This window comes from Bombina bombina, chromosome 9, assembly GCF_027579735.1.
Source record: "Bombina bombina isolate aBomBom1 chromosome 9, aBomBom1.pri, whole genome shotgun sequence".
Taxonomy (NCBI): Eukaryota; Metazoa; Chordata; class Amphibia; order Anura; family Bombinatoridae; genus Bombina; species Bombina bombina.
The window spans coordinates 228014076-228030648 of NC_069507.1; the positions used below are offsets into that span (position 1 = coordinate 228014076).

At 41.6% G+C, this 16573-nt stretch overlaps 1 protein-coding gene across 1 annotated transcript in view; it reads left to right on the top strand.

Annotated features, from left to right (window-relative positions):
* SHTN1 (shootin 1) overlaps positions 1–16573 on the top strand; it is a 467849-nt gene that overhangs the window by 234114 nt on the left and 217162 nt on the right. The window contains exon 5 of the mRNA XM_053692982.1: positions 1350–1521. Within this exon, the coding sequence (XP_053548957.1) occupies positions 1350–1521 (172 nt within the window). The remainder of the gene's footprint in view (positions 1–1349; positions 1522–16573) is intronic.

Sequence of the window (16573 nt, forward strand, 5' to 3'; positions counted from 1 at the left end):
TGCAGATCCAGCTCACCTATTGCCTACAACTGCTGTAGCTAGTAGTAAACAATCCTTATGAAATCATATGATCATTTTAGGTATTTTAAACACCGGTGACTCAAGTAACTTTATGATGGTGTCAAAGCACAAATAAAAATATACATTTATATGTTTAGTGCAATATAACATTTTACCATATAAAACATCTTGTAGTATATCTATGCAAGCACCGTAAAGAAACATAAAACATTGGTATCTGAAATAAACTAATTTTAAAAAAACATTAGAAACATTTTGTAATATATATATATTTCTTTGTTAGAGTAACAGTGGCTGAACTCATGCATGCACATTTACTTGCATTGAGTACTGCTGGTAATGTTTTGTGTGAAGATGTCAGCACTTGGTTATGTGTTGAAAGCAATTGCATGTGTACCGCCTTCTGCTGTATTATCAGCATATAACATGCACTTTATTAGTGATACACTAACACATATTGCAAAATATGTTTCTAATTGTATCTATTGAGCATTTTTAATGCCACTTTTATGATCTTTTAAATTTAACCCTGGGGACAGTTTTCCCCCTGTATTGGGGTCAGTATCTTTCGCTAGATAAGTAAATTGTCTCACTTTTTGGCAGATCTAAAATAAAATCTTTATTTCCATGCTGAAATAACGAATTGATGTGCAATATACTACACACACCATTTCCTGTAAAATCTAGCTCTTCAATTTTCACTCTGGTAGAGATAATAACCCCAATATCCTTTGCCTTTGTTTGTAGCTCAGCTTTTTGCCCTCTCCTACAGTTTAACACCGCACGGATCAGGAGATGCATGCTGTCCACTAATGGGGAAAAAACATAGGTGCTTCCTTTAGCGAGGAACAGATCGATCTTCATTTTGACTTTTGGCTAATGCAAACTGCATTTGTAATGAAGAGGGCACTGAGGCTGTGGGTAGATAGAACAGCAAGTTTAATCATCAACATTGTTTCGTTAACAAGAAAGGGAGGGACGAGCTGTGAGAATGTGAGGCCGATTTCCTCCCACTCTCATCTGCTGCAAGAGCAAATGCAGAATTTGGTCTGAGATACAGAAAATGAGATGCAGCCTTGGGAATTCATCAAAATGACTCAGAATTATATCCCCATTCATAAGGGTATGCACTTCATTATCCTATATCCAGTGCCACATACAGTTAGTTACAGCTGAGCTTAGCTTGCTGTTTTCTAAAAGTTGAAAACTTCTTTCTTTCTGTAGTTGTTACTTTTTTCATTTGTGAGAATGTTTCTTTTGGACAACTTTTTAATGCATTTCACAGTTGATTTTTCATCTTCATCATAATATTATTTACTTTCCAATAGCTCAACAAAGAAAACAAGAACTTGAAAAGGATTAGCATGCTGTACATGGCTAAACTGGGCCCAGATGTTATTACCGAAGAGATCAACTTAGATGAAGATGATCCATCTTCAGAGGGCGATAGTGGGACCGCTGCTGTGTGCGCCTCAATTAACTGTCAACAGAAAATAAACGGTAGGATTACTGTGAGAAATGTACTGGACTTTGTCCAGGCTTAAATGGCTTTCTATTAAGGTGATGGAGTAATGCCAACATATCTGTCATTGTATGTTAATTGTTGTATATAAATACTAGAAGCACTAAGGGCACAATGTATTTGTTTTACATGTTCTGTTCATTTCTTAACTAAACTGTCTAGACCAGAGGTTGCCAACTGGTGGCCCATGGGCCACATGCAGCCTTGTGCGTTAATTTTTGTGGCCCCAGGGAAAAGCAGAACTAAGAATATGGGACATAGATTAGGTGGCCCAGGTAAAGGTAGAACTAAAAATGTATCCTTTGGGGCTTTTGGTGTGTTTACAAACGAGGTTGGTACAAGTCATAAGAGACATATGGAGGGGAGAACAGCAGACAGAGTACCCTTAAACCTTACTTAAATCTGTCCCTATGCCACTTGCCATTTTTAGGATTATTTGTGTGTTTAGTAGCCAAAAAAGTATATATTTGGTCCTGAAGGCCTCTAAAATATTGACTGTAGTTCCTATGTGTTAGGAAGTGAGTCATCACTAGTCTTGAAAATAACTTATATATTTTAGGATTATTTTAGCACTATCAAGTCTGATACATCTTATGCTTAGGTTGAAGCTATCAGATGTTGTTCACTTTTCTGTTTAAACTTCTGATACCTCTGCTTAACCCAAGTTAGGATTCCACCACCTTTTAATAGTGCCCCCCCCCCCAAGCTTACAACCCACTAGTCTGAAGTGAATCTATGTTCTTCATATTAGACATCTCATGTAATTCTCTCTAACCCAGTGGTGTCTCTCCACTATCATCTGACTCTTTTCTGTCCATATCTTGTTCCCTTTCCATGAGTTTTTATGCCACACTTTCTTCTCATCATCTAGTACTTTCTCTTGTCATGACTCACCTATCTTGTGCTCTCTCTCTCTTTCTTACCATTGCACTGTCCCTTTTTCTCTGGGGCTGTATGTCTGTTACTTTCTAGGCCTAGTTTCCATTGAGGTGGTAAATTGTGGATACATTTATCTCCATTAAAGTCTATGGAGAATTTTTGTTTTACCTCCTCAATGGAAACTAGGCCTTATTATGCTATGCGTATGTCTCCCTGAGTCTTACTGTGCACCATGTCTCTATCTTCCTTTACTATTGGTTATTGCTGTATTTCTATGGTCCTTCATGTGTGTTTTCCTCTCGTGCTCTCTCTCATGCTGTTTCTTTTTCTGTCTTCCCCTTTCACCCTCTTTCTCCTCCTTTTGTCTCTTCCCCCCTCCTCCTTTTTTTCTCATTAACTCCCTAGCTCTCTCTTTCTCGCTTTTAATTATTTTTCAACCTTTAACTTTCTTGTTTCTCTCTCTTCACGTTGTATTTTGTCTCTCTCCTTCATTGTTTTGTTTGTTTGTGTCTTTCTGTTGTATTGTGTAAAATGGGTTAAACACATAATTAAAATCAGCTCCAGAGCAGCAATGCACTACTGGGAACTAACTGAACACATCTGGTGATCAATAGCAAAAGGCAGATGTATGTAGCCACTAATCACTAGCAGTTTCCCAGTAGTGGATTTTGGCTCATGTGCCTTCCTAGGTATGCTTTCTTTCATACTGGTGGTGAGAGTCCATGATCCATTACTCCTGGGAATTACTCTTCCCTACCACTAGGGTGGAGGCAAAAATTCCCAAACCCCAAGAGCTCTATAAAACCCCTCCCACCTCAAAGGTACCTCAGTCTTGTCTTTGCCTCCACTGCAGTAAGGTGATGAATGAAGATGTGCATATGTTTCTTTAGTGAGAGGAGCTTTCAGTCTGTTTACCCCACAGAGTACAGTGTTTGTCAAAGGGATGTATATGGGGTATGGTTAATTACTTTTTTTTCCCACCTCATGGGAAATTTTGTCACTGACCTTTTATAGTGGCCGTAGGGACTTGTCTTTTGTCTCCTCTCATTAATCTACAATATACTCCTATTCCATAACCTTTGCTGATATGTTTCAGTAATGATTTGGCTTTCTACTGGTTGTTTACTGGTATATAAGTGTCTTTTGTATTTAGTTTCTCATTCAAAATTTTTTGTTTTTTGTTTTTAAATCCCGCTTGCTCTTTGTGTCATTAATTGTAGACTCCAATGCTTAGGTATTAGTTCCCAGGCGTAATGGATTGTGGATTCTCACCACCTGTATAAGAGAAAATTAATTCTTACCCGATAATACATCCATTTTCTTTCCTAAGATATGGAGAGTCCACAACCTCATTCAATTACTAGTGGGAATATCACTCCTGGCCAGCAGGAGGCAGCAAAGAGCACGAGAGCAAAGCTGTTAAGTGTCACTCCCCTACCCATAATACCCAGTCATTCTCTTTGCCTCTGTCAATGGAGGAGATTAAGTTTGGTGTCTGAAGAAATGAATTCCTTTTTAGGGTACTTTTCCCTGCAAGCAGTGATTTGGGTTTAGCTGAGCTTTTAAGCAGTTAGGAAGTTGTGAGGTAGTCCTTGCTTTGTTTCCTAACACATTGCTGCCCATGGTACAGAAAGCCAGAGTTGGTTACTCTGTTCTTTATTTTTCTACAGGTCTCTGTAAAGTGTAGTTTCCTTTCACACCTTGTGAGCTGTCTTCCTGATGGACAGCTAGACTGCAGGTAAGTGCTTTAGTCTTCTAGGTCTTGGAGACTTGCACTTCAGAAGAATATGTCATATGTAGTAGATGGCAACATTTTTAAAATCCTTTATACAGGATTTTCTTTGGCAGTGGGCAGGCACAGTATGTATGTTGAGACTAGGGGTTAATCTTCCCTTTATTGGGACGTTTTTCCTCTTTGGGCTAATTTTGTTAAAATACTTTATTAGTATGTGTGTGGCTTATGTTTTATACAGGGATTTATGTATAAACTTAAAATTTGGCAGTTGGTTTTCTTTGCTTACTTAGCTAGAACAGGCTAACTGACAGACTGCTTGAGCGTTTGTGTAAATTAAGCTCCGGTGTTGTAGGCAGAGGGAAACGCACGCCTTTTACTTACTGCATAGTTTCCTCTCTCTGCCGGTCATGTGACTTCTTTCTGCTGTCGTATACTCACGAAGCGGAGCGGCGTCATTGAATTTCAGTCTCTTCAGTGTCAATCTACTATATGATCGTTTTAGAGACTTCTGGCAGCCAAGTTGTGTATAAGTGTTACGGTAAGGCATCTCAGCCTGTCTGAGATGTAGGGGCCTGATTGGTTTATTATTTTAAAGAATTTTTGCATAACGTTAAGCAGCTGTGGTATTAAAAATTCTTAAAGTGACAGTTTATTTAAAACATTTCTACAATTTGGGGATTTTTTTATTAGTATTATGGACATGGACTAAGACTCTGTGTCTTTTGACAAATGCTATTTATGCCTTGAGGCACAAATTGTTTTGCCTATGCAATTCTGTGCTGCATGCTTAGCTAGAACACTTAAATTTAAAGATAAATTGTTGCCCTCTGAGCCCAATGTCTCTCAGGATGATGCTGTTCAGGCAATGCCACAGCTTTATCCTCAAACGTCCCAAGCCTCTGGCATCACATACATTGCCCTGCAGTTCCTCTCAGCCTCCTGGAGGAGTTTATTTGCCTGCAGATTTTGCTGCACATATATCTTCTGCGGTATCTACGGCATTATCTGTTTTCCCTATGCTGGGAAAAAGCAAGAGGAAAATTAGACATTCAGATAGTAAGGTTTCAGTTCCACTTACTGCTACGCAGGTTGCCCTCCCTCATAAGTCTGATGAGGAGGATACGTCGGTAGCCTCTGAGGGTGAAAATCTCAGATTCAGACAGTATTATTCCTTCATCTGATACTAAAGTAAACTTCAAATTTAAGCTTGAACACCTTTGGTGTACTGTTAAAATAGGTATTGGCTACTTTGGACGACTCTGATACTTCTGTTGTTGTCAACCCTAAGAAATCTAGTAAACTTAATAAATACTATGATGTTCCTTCCTCTGTGGAAGTTTTTCCCTGTCCCAAACCGTGTGACAGAGATTATTTCACAGGAATGGGAGAAGCCAGGGATTCCTTTCTCCCGTCTCCTGTATTTAAAAAGATGTTTCCTGTTGCTGACTTCATTGAAGATTCTTGGTGTACGGTGCCTAAAGTAGAAGGAGCTATTTCTACTCTGGCTTAGAGAGCTACGATCCCTATAGAGGATAGCGGCTCCTTTAAGGATCCCATGGACAAAAAGTTGGAAGCTTATTTGAAGAAGATGTATGTTCATCAAGGTCTTCAATGGCAAACTGCAGTTTGTAATGCCACAGTAGCAAGTGCGGTATCTTATTGGTGCAACGCCTTGTCTGAATCAATTTTAGTAGAGACTAAAGAGGGTCAGTTCATGATGACCATAGACCTGAAGGACGCGTATCGTCATGTTCCCACTCACAGGGATCTTCACATATTCCCTGAGATTCGCCTCTCTAGACAAACACTTTGTGGCTTTTCCATTTGGACTTGCCACAGCTCCAGAATTTTCTCATAAGTTTTGGTGGCTCTCTTGGCAGTGATCATGTCTTGGGGAATTGCAGTGGCGCCATTCCTGGACGACATATTGGTTCAGGTGCCATCTTTTCAACAAGCAAACTCTCATACAGAGATCTTGTTGTTTTTTCTACGTTCCCACAGTTGGAAAGTAAATCTGGAAAAGAGTTCCCTTGTTTCAGCTACAAGGGTGGTTTTCTTAGGGACCATAATACATTCCCTATCTATGAAAAAATTTTCTGACGGAGGTCAGAAAATCCAGAATTCTCTCCTCTTGCCTCTCTCTTCAGTCTATGGTTCGGCCATCAGTGGCTAAATGTATGGAGGTAATTGGTCTGATGGTCGCTTCCATGGATATCATTCCCTTTGCTCAATTCCATTTGAGAGCTCTGCAATAATGCATGCTCAGACAATAACACAGAGACCATTCGATCTGTCTCAAAGGATAGATTTACACCAGTCGACAAGAGACTCTCTCCTGTGATGGCATTCTCAGGACCATCTGTCTCAGGGCACATGCTTCCAGAGATCTTCCTGGGTGATTGTGACCACGGACGCTAGCCTGCTAGGCTGGGGAGCAGTCTGGGACTCGTTAAAAGGCGCAGGGGACTATGGACTCGGGAGGAGTCTGCTCTCCCCATAAACATCTTGGAGTCAAAAGCGATTTACAATGCTCTGATGGCTTGGTCTCAATTGTCTTTAGCCCGGTTTATCAGTTTTCAGTCGGACAACATCACCTCAGTGGCTTACATCAACCACCAGGGAGGAACTTGGAGTTCCTTAGCCATGAAGGAGGTGGCACGGATTATTCAGTGAGTGGAAGCTCACAATTGTCTATCTGCCATCCACATTCCTGGAGTGGACAACTGGGAATCGGATTTCCTGAGCAGACAGACATTTCATCCTGGGGAGTGGGCTCTCCATCCGGAGGTGTTCTCCAGGTTAACCCTCAAATGGGGGTTGCCGGAGTTAGATCTGATGGCGTCTCGGCAGAACGCTAAGCTTCCAAGGTCAAGAGATGCTCAGGCCGCTCTGATAGATGATCTGGCGGTTCCTTGGGATTTCTCTGGAGCCTTAATCTTGTTCTTAAAGTTTTGCAGCAGGCTCCGTTTGAGCCAATGCATTCCATAGATATTAAGTTGCTACCTTGGAAGGTTTTGTTTTCTTATTGCTATCTCTTCTGCTTGGAGGGTTTCAGAACTCTCAGCTTTGCAGTGTGATTCGCCTTACCTTATCTTTCATGCAGATAAGGTGGTTCTTCATACTAAATTGGAGTTTCTTCTTAAAGTGGTTTCGGGATAGAAATATTAATCAGGAAATTGTTGTTTCTTCTCTCTGTCCCAATCCTCCTTCTCATAAAGAACGTCTGTAGCACAACTTGGATGTTGTGCATGCTCTAAAATTCTACCTATAGAAGACTAAGGATTTTCGCCAGTCTTCTGCCCTGTTTGTTTGTTTCTCAGGAAAGAGTCAGAAGGCTACTTCTCTTTCCCTCTGGTTAAGAAGTATAATTTGTTTTGCCTATGAGACTGCTGGTCAGCAGCCTCCTGAGAGAATTACAGTTCACTCCACAAGGGCTGTCTCCTCTTCTTGGGCTTTCAAGAATGAAGCTTCCTGTGAAACAGATTTGCAAGGCTGCAACTTGGTCCTCCTCTGCATACTTTTTCCAAATTTTCCAAAATTGATACTTTTGCCTCGGCTGAGGCCTCGTTTGGGAGAAAGGTTCTTCAAGCGCTGATGCCTTCTGTTTAGGTCTGCCTGTCTTGTTCCTCCCTCCCTGTTCATTCTGTGTCCTCTAGCTTCGGTATTGGTTCCCACTAGTAATTGAATGACATCATGGTCTCTCCATATATTAGGAAAGAAAACAAAATGTATGCTTACCTGATAAGTTTCTTTCTTTCCGGATATGGAGAGTCCACGACCCCACACTTTATTAAGACAGTTATTTTTGACTAAACATCAGGCACCTTTACACCTTTGTGTTATTTTTCCATTTCCCTTTCGCCGAATGACTGGGGATAATGGGTAGGGGGAGTGACACTTAACAGCTTTGCTGTGGTGCTCTTTGCCTCCTCCTGCTGGCCAGGACTGATATTCCCACTAGTAATTGAATGACGTTGTGGCCTCTCCGTATCCGGAAAGAAAGAAATTTATCAGGTAAGCATAAATTTTGTTTTTCATACTGGTGAGAGTCCATGAGACCCCACCCTGTGTTTTTTCCTGTGTTTATTCTTGTGCACATCTTTTGTCAATGCTCCATTTACCTCATTTTGCTTGACTATACGTTGGGTTTGCATTGCCGCCTCCTAGTTGTAGGGAAGAGTAATTCCCAGGAGTATAGTGGATCGTGGACTCTCACCACCATGAAAGAAATTAATTTATCAGGTAAGCATATATTATGTTTTTCAACCAATGATACCAAGAGAACAAAGTGCATTTGATATTACAATTACATTCAATTTTTTTAAAATTGCATGCTCTATATGAACCATGAAAGTTTATTTAAAGGGATATTAAACCCAATTTGCTCTTTCATGATTCAGATAAAGCAGGCAATTTTAAGCAACTTTCTAATTTAATTCTATTATCAATTTTTCTTCGTTCTCTTGGCATTTTTATTTGTTTAAAGCAATAATTTAAACGGACAGTGTAGTCCAAAAGAAAACTTTCACGATTCAGATAGGGCATGTAATTTTGAACAATTTTCAAATTAACATCTATCACCAATTTTGCTTTGTTCTCTTGGTATTCTTAGTTAAAAGCTAAACCTAGGAGGTTCCTATGATAATTTCTAAGCCCTTGAAGCCCGCCTCTCATCTCAGTTTTTTACCACTAGATGGCGTTAGTTCATGTGTTTCATATATATAACACTGTGCTCACGCACATGGAGTTCCTAGGAGCCAGCACTGATTGGCTAAAATGCAAGTCTGTCAAAAGAACTGAAATAAGGGGGCAGTTTGCAGAGGCTTAGATACAAGGTAATCACAGAGGTTAAACATGTATTAATATAACTGTGTTGGTTATGCAAAACTGCGGATTGGTAAATAAAGGGATTATCTATCTTTTTAAAACAATAATTATTTTTGGTGTAGACTTTCCCCTTACGCTTAGGAGCCCGGACCATTTTTGCTTCAGCACCCTGGTTAGCGCTTTCTTATTGGTGGCTACATTGGCTACACCAATCAGCAAGTGCTACCAAGGTGCTAAAACAAAAATGGGCCGGCATCCAAAGCTTAAATTCCTGTTTTTCAAATAAAGATACCAAAAGATCAAAAGAAAAAATGATAATAGGAGCAAATTAGAAAGTTGATTAAAATGTCCTGCTCTATCTGAATCATGAAATAAAACATTTGGGTTTAGTATCCCTTTAATGAAAAAATTTGGGTTTAATATCCTTTTAAGAATATATTGTCCTAGTAAATTAGAAAACAAAATATCAACCCTTATGCAGAAGTTCTGTTTCTATTTTACTTGCTGATGGAATCTTTGTCATTGACTATGAAATTTTGCCTGTGTTAAATGCTGACATGATTAGTAAAAATCACACAACTAGAAAAGTACAAAATCACAATAATACAGTGTTTCCATCTTAATGGGAGGAGAGTCCACTGCTTCATTCATTACTTGTGGGAAATAAGAACTTGGCCACCAGGAGGAGGCACAGACACCCCAGCCAAAGGCTTAAATACCTCCCCCACTCCCCTCATCCCCCAGTTATTCTTTGCCTTTCGTAACAGGAGGTTGGCAGAGAAGTGTCGGAAGATTCGGAGTAGTCTCTTATGGAGGGTAGTACTCTTCGAAGTGGGACTGGAGTTTTAAGTAATCCTGTCAGCCTCTCAGTGAGAGCATTGATGAAAGTTAGTCTGGAGATGCAAGGAGCGTCGTCTCTGCGAAACCATCCTGACTCATATTAACACTCCTGGGCAATCAGCGTCCAAGTCCATGTCAGGAGCGATGCTACTAACCTGTCACACTTGAAGGGCCGTGTTCTTGTTCCATGGCTTAGATTCTGGTAAGATCGTTTCATTTATACACATATGATAACACAAGAAGACAGGGTCACAGTGCGTCTCCTTTTATCTGATAGAATCAAGGGTTTATATCCCTGACAGGGGGGGATTTATGCATAATATCTTTATTGTGTTAATGCTATGTCATGTGTGAGATGAGGCTCTAGCAATGTGTGAACACTCAGGTGTAGATCGGCGCGGCCTTTTTTGGCGCGCTTTCTCTATAGTGCAGGGGTGGTCCTGCATGGCACTCCATGTGACCGGGTGTGGCCTCTTCAACTTCCTTTTTCCTGATCGGCATTTGCGGGAGACGTAGCGGTTTCTCTGTGGTCCGGGTCATAGGAGGTGGTAAGTGCCCCGGCCATTGGTGTATAAAGGTGCCATTTAATCTATCTCAGTCCGTATTAAAGGCGCAAGCTATGGAGGACTCTGATATGTTAGAGGATACTCCCTTTTTAATTAAATCTAATACCTGTGTTTATTGTGAGGAGGTACAGGTTGTACCACCTGCTCAACTGTGTTCCACATGCTTTGATAAAATTACAATATCTAAGAAGAATAAGATATTTAGTACTACTGAGCCGTCAACCTCTGAGGGATCTCCGTCCCGCACGGTGCGTTCCCCACATTCATCTCTGATTACACATGTAGCTCCCAAGGCTCTACTAATCCTTGTGGCCAGCCAGATTTTGCTGCAACAGTTGCAAGAGGCGGTTTCTGCTGCCTTCCATGCCCTTCCACGCCCTGCGAAGCGCAAGCAAAGGGAAAGACATAAATTTATGTCCCAGGGGTCATCTACTCCGCTGGAGCGGCTACCTATTGGTGTGATGCACCGTCAGCTATAGTTGAGGTGGAGACTCCCCTCGAGGAGATACAGGATAAAATTAAGGCCTTAAGGGTTGCAAATTCCATTATCTGTGATGCAAATATCCATATTATTCGCCTGAATCATAAGACATCAAGTTTCTCTGTTTTAGCCCGTAGGGCTCTGTGGTTAAAGTCGTGGTCTGCTGACATGACTTCCAAGTTTAGATTACTATCCCTTCCCCTTTTTGGTCCAGGCCTGGACTCTGTTATATCCACGGTCACAGGAGGCAAGGGTGCTTTCCTTTCCGCAGGATAAGAACAACATGCCTAAGGGCTCTACTTTTCATCCCTATCATTCGGACAAGTCTCAACACCAGCAGCCTGCTGCGAAGACCGAGCAGTCCCAAGTGATCTTGGAAGCCAGCTAACTCTTGGAACAAGACCAAGCAGAGCTAGAAGCCTGCCGAGACAAAGTCGGCATGAAGGGGCGGCTCCTGATCGTGTAGGGGGGCAGACTATCTCTGTTTGCAGAGGCCTGGATGAGAGACGTACAGGATCCTTGGGTTCTGGAGGTTATCACCCAGGGTTTACAGGATAGGGTTCAGGCCTCATCCACCCATGGGCAGATTCCTCCTGTCAAACCTATCCTCAAGACCATAGAAGAGAGACGCCTTTCTAGAGTGCGTGAGGGATCTCCCTTCTCCCGGAGTAATCGTCCCAGTACCCTCTAGCGGAAAGGGGGTCTATTGTACTATTCTGGTTCAGGATCCGTCCTGCAATCTCACGGAGGACCACTCGAGGGCTCCTCTTCTCCTTCAATCCCATGGATGGAAGATAAACGGAGTTAAGAGTTCTCTGGTCCCCCAGCAACAGGGCAATCCTGGGAGTTTCTGACGACGGATGCAAGGTCTGTCAGGATGGGGAGCTGTTTGGGGTGCTAGAAGAGCACAGGGCAAGTGGACTCGAGAGGAGACGACTCTACCCATAAATATTCTGGAACTTCGTGCAATATTCAACGCTCTAAGGACTTGACCCCACCTGGGGTCATCCAGATTCATCAGATTCCAGTTGGACAACATTACCTCAGTCGCTTACATAAACCATCAGGGGGGGAACGAGAAGTATCTTGGATTCTGGAAAGGGCAGAGACTCACAATTGTTCGCTCTCAACGATCCACATTCCGGGTGTAGACAACTGGGAAGCGGACTTTTCTCAGCAATAGTTTCATCATTGGTCCTCTCCATCCCGAGGTGTTTGCAGAGATCTGAAACAGATGGGGGACGCCGGAGATAGACCTCATGGCGTCCAGACTCAACTTCAGGCAGGGCTGATAGATGCCTTAGCGGTTGCCGTGGGAGTTCAATCCAATTTACATTTTTCCACTGTTGCCACTTCTTCCTCGAGTGGTGGCCAGCATCAAGCAGGAGCAAACTTTGACCATTCTGATTGCTCCGTTGTGGCTGCGGAGAACATGGTTTGCGGATCTGGTGGGGATGTCATTGTCTCCTCCATGGAGGTTGCCCCTGTCGCAGAGATCTGCTGGTTCAGGGTCCCTTTCTACACCAAAATCTTGATTTTTTTGAGGCTGACTGCGTGGAGATTGAATGCCTAGTCTTTGCCAAGAGAGGTTTTTCTGAGAGAGTAATTGATACTCTCATCCAGGCCAGGAAGCAGGTCACTTGTCGCATCTATCATAAGGTGTGGATGACCTACTTATCCTGTGTGAAAATCATGGATGTCCCTGGCACAAGGTTAGGGTATCTAGGATTCTGGCCTTTCTTCTGGATGGCCTGGATAAAGGTCTTGCCGCCAGTTCCTTAAAGGGACAGATTTCAGCGTTATCAGTGCTGTTACACAAGAAGCTAGCGGAGCCTCCTGATATTCAGTCCTTTGTTCAGGCTCTGTCTAGGTTCAGACTTGTCTTTAGAAATTCGGCTCCTCCTTAGAGTTTAAATTTGGGTTCTTAAGGTTGTTGTAGAGGGCTCCGTTTGAGCCTATGCATGCGCTTGACATTAAGATTCTTTCCTGGAAGGTTCTTTTTCTTCTGGCTATTGCTTCAGCTCGCAGAGTCTCTGAGTTGGCGGCCTTGCAATCTGAGCCCCCTTATCTGGTTTTTCACGCTGATAAGGCTGTGCTTCGCATTGGGTTGGGATTTCTTCCCAAGGTGGTGTCAGATCGTAAACATCAATCATGAGATAGTAGTTTCTTCTTTGTGTCCTAACCCTCCTTCGTCTAAGGAAAGGTTACTGCATAACTTGGATGTGGTTCGAGCCTTAAAGTTTTAACTTCAGGCCACAAAGAGTTCAGACAGACTTCGTCTTTATTTGTGGTGTATTCAGGGAAGCGTAGGGGGGCAGAGGGCCTCTTCCACTTCTCTGTCTTTTTGGTTGAGGAGCATTATCCGTTTGCCTATGAGACCAGCGGGACGTAAGCCTCCTCAGATGATTACGGCTCACTCAACTAGAGCTGTGGACTCTTCTTGGGCTTTTAAGAACGAGTCCTCTGTGGAGCCGATTTGTAAGGCGGCTACTTAGTCTTCCTTACATACTTTTAAAAAGTTTTTACAAATTTGATGTTTTTTTCTTTGGCGGAAGCTGTTTTTGGGAGAAAGGTTCTCCAGGCTGTGGTGCCCTCAGGTATAGGGTCCACCTCCTTTTACCCCTCCCGTTTTTTTCATTCCATGTTCCTCTAGAGCTTAGGTATTTGTTCCCACAAGTAAATGAATGAAGCGAGTGGACTCTCCTCCCATTAAGATGGAAAACATATATTATGCTTAACCGGATAATTTCATTTCCATCTGTGGGGAGGAGAGTCTACTGCTCCCGCCCGTTTTGCTTCGGTGGGCGGAACCTAAATTTTAATATTATTCTTCTGGCACCATTTATTACCCTGATATTTTCTCCTACCTGTTTCCTTGTTCCCTTGGCAGAAATGACTGGGGGATGAGTGGAGTGGGGGAGGTATTTAAGCTTTGGCTGGGGGTGTCTTTGCCTTCTCCTGGTGGCCAGGTTCTTATTTCCCACAAGTAATGAATGAAGCAGTGGACTCTCCTCCCACAGATGGAAATGAAATTATCAGGGAAGCAAATTTATGTTTTCTATTGAAATCAAGGACATGATGTCAAGCGTCACAAATGTTGACTATAATAGTGTGAGTGATCAATATTTATACTTAAAGGGGACAGTCAACACTAAAAATTGTTATTGTTTAAAAAGATAGATAACGCCTTTACTACCCATTTCCCAGCTTTGCACAACCAACATTGTTCTTTTAATATACTTTATAACATTTAAACCTCTAAATTTCTGCCTGTTTTTTAAACCACTATAGACGGCCTCTTATCACATGCTGGTTTTTATTAGCTTTTCACTACAGGGAGAGCTGCTAGTTCATGTGGGTCATATAGATTACCATTGTGCTCTCTCTCGTAGAGTTGTGCATGACACAACACTAATTGGCTAAAAGGCAAGTCAATAGAAAATAAATACATAGCCATGTGATAAGGGGGCTGTCAGAAGAGGCTTAGATACAAGGTTATCACAGAGGGTAAAAAGTATATTAATATAACTGTAATTGGTTATGCATAACTGGGCAATGGGGTAATAAAGGGATTATCTATCTTTTTAAACAATAAATATCTAGTGTAGACGTCCCTTTAACAAAATCCTATTGCGGAACTACAAGTTATGTGAAGATTCTTACAAAGAATGGGCGACTGCTCCTACACTAGCATCAAATACTTTTATTACATCATATAAAAGCTTGCACTGCAAGATTACATATGCACATTCTGTCCCATAATAGCACTTTGTAGGTACCCACAATAACATTAGAATAGGGACTGTTTGTGATCTTTTTTTTTGTGTGTGTTTTTTTTTTTTTAAACGTCCATTTCTTATATTAACTATTGAAGCTAATTTACACAAGAAGAAACTAATCTCAGGTTTGCTAGGCCCACTTTATTCCCACCCCCTTTAGAGTGAAGGTACACTTTGATGAATGAAAAGCCAGTTTTTAAAAATACTATTAAAAAACAGGAGCACTTTTAATCATCAAAGTTTAGAAAGCAGCCATTTTGTTTAAAAACATTACTTTTCTTTTCTTCACAAGCCGGAGCAGCTTTCCCCGCCGGGAGATCCTCTCTTCACACGTCAGCAATCGACTAATCCGGCTTCCTCCAATCACGGCTTTTCCCCCCCAGGGGAATCATTGCCTGAGGCCATGCAGTGATTGGAGGGAAGCCGGTATTAAATCATTGCTGACGTTGTGAAGAGAGGATCTCTGGGCAGGGGAAGCTGCTCCGGCTGTGAAGAGAAAGAAAGGTAAGTTTATAAACAAAACGGCTGCTTTGTAAACTTTGATGAATGAAAGTGTCCCCTGTATTTAATAGTATTTTTAAAAACCGATCTTTCATTCATCAAAGTTTACCTTCACTTTAAGCTTTTGGATATGCTGTTTGGACAAAAGCTTACACTGCTGTCAGGGTGCCTGGGGGAATACTGTAATCAGTGATGTTCATTAAAACCTTTGGAGATGCCAAACTGCCAGGTGGCAAGTGTCTCTATACTTTTTATAGTTTGTCCTGTGGTTGCGCGTTACCCAGCATCTCCGCACTCCTCTTGAAAGCTATTTAAAAACAGGTCCAAGTGTCTCTTAGGCACTGGGGTGTTCCCACAGTTACCTACTGGTCTGTGCCTTACTATTTGTTGGTTAGGTTTCTTGCCTGGCTTACTTGCTCTGTATTCTTCTAGCCATGACCTGTTCACTAATGGGTCTAACTAGCTATCACCTGCACACTGTGAGTCCCTATGGGCACAACCAGTTCTAGACTTATTTCTCTGTGATAACCACACAAATATATCTGGTGTTACTTTTTGTATATTTCACTTGACTTGACTAAAGCATTCATTGCATACTTTGACCTCCCAGCTAATTCTTATGCTACTTGGTCAGTTAACTTCCATAAATCTGCTGTGAATGAATTAGCTCCAATAGTCTAGAGTAGGACCATACATAAGATTCCCATGTCAGCCATGTGGCCTGATGCTGTTGCTAAGCTGTTTATCTTAAGTTTGAACTTTGTGCTTATCATTTATGTCACTAAAATTGTCACAGGTGTTTACAATTTGTCACAAGCTGGCCAAAGGCTGGATGCTAAAGGAAACTGATAGCCTTTAAGAATCTTGTGTTATCTTTTTAAGGGGACAGAGTCGTTTTCTTAAACCAATGACTGTTGCTTAATAGGAATGAGCAGCACATTGATTATCAATTATGTCTCATTAACAATTGTAAATATCTAACTCCTCTTTTTAGTTCCACAATTCTAAAACCCACTTTGAATGTTGTTTCTTCAGAAGAACCTTTATTAGTTGCCAAGGTGTTTTAGAGGTTGAAGCAATTTAAAGTTGCTTTGATAGCCACAAAATGACTTGTTTCATTTAAGAACCATTTCTCTGCTTATTTCTATTGGTGCATATGGTACCAGGGGGGTTTCAGAGAGATGATTTGTCATTGTGGAGAATCAACAGTCTGGTTTTGAGAGAGTCAAGATTTTGTAATCTATGTTGTGCTGATAGTAGATGAGGTCAGAAGTCTAGAAAATGCTAAATGAATTTGGATTCATCACAAAAGGCTTAGGCATTATCAATATTTGACTTTTCCCAGTGAGTGCAATAATCTTGCTTTATCGGTCTCATACTGTAGCATTTCCATGATCTTCTGGTGAATGATTAGGTGAAAAA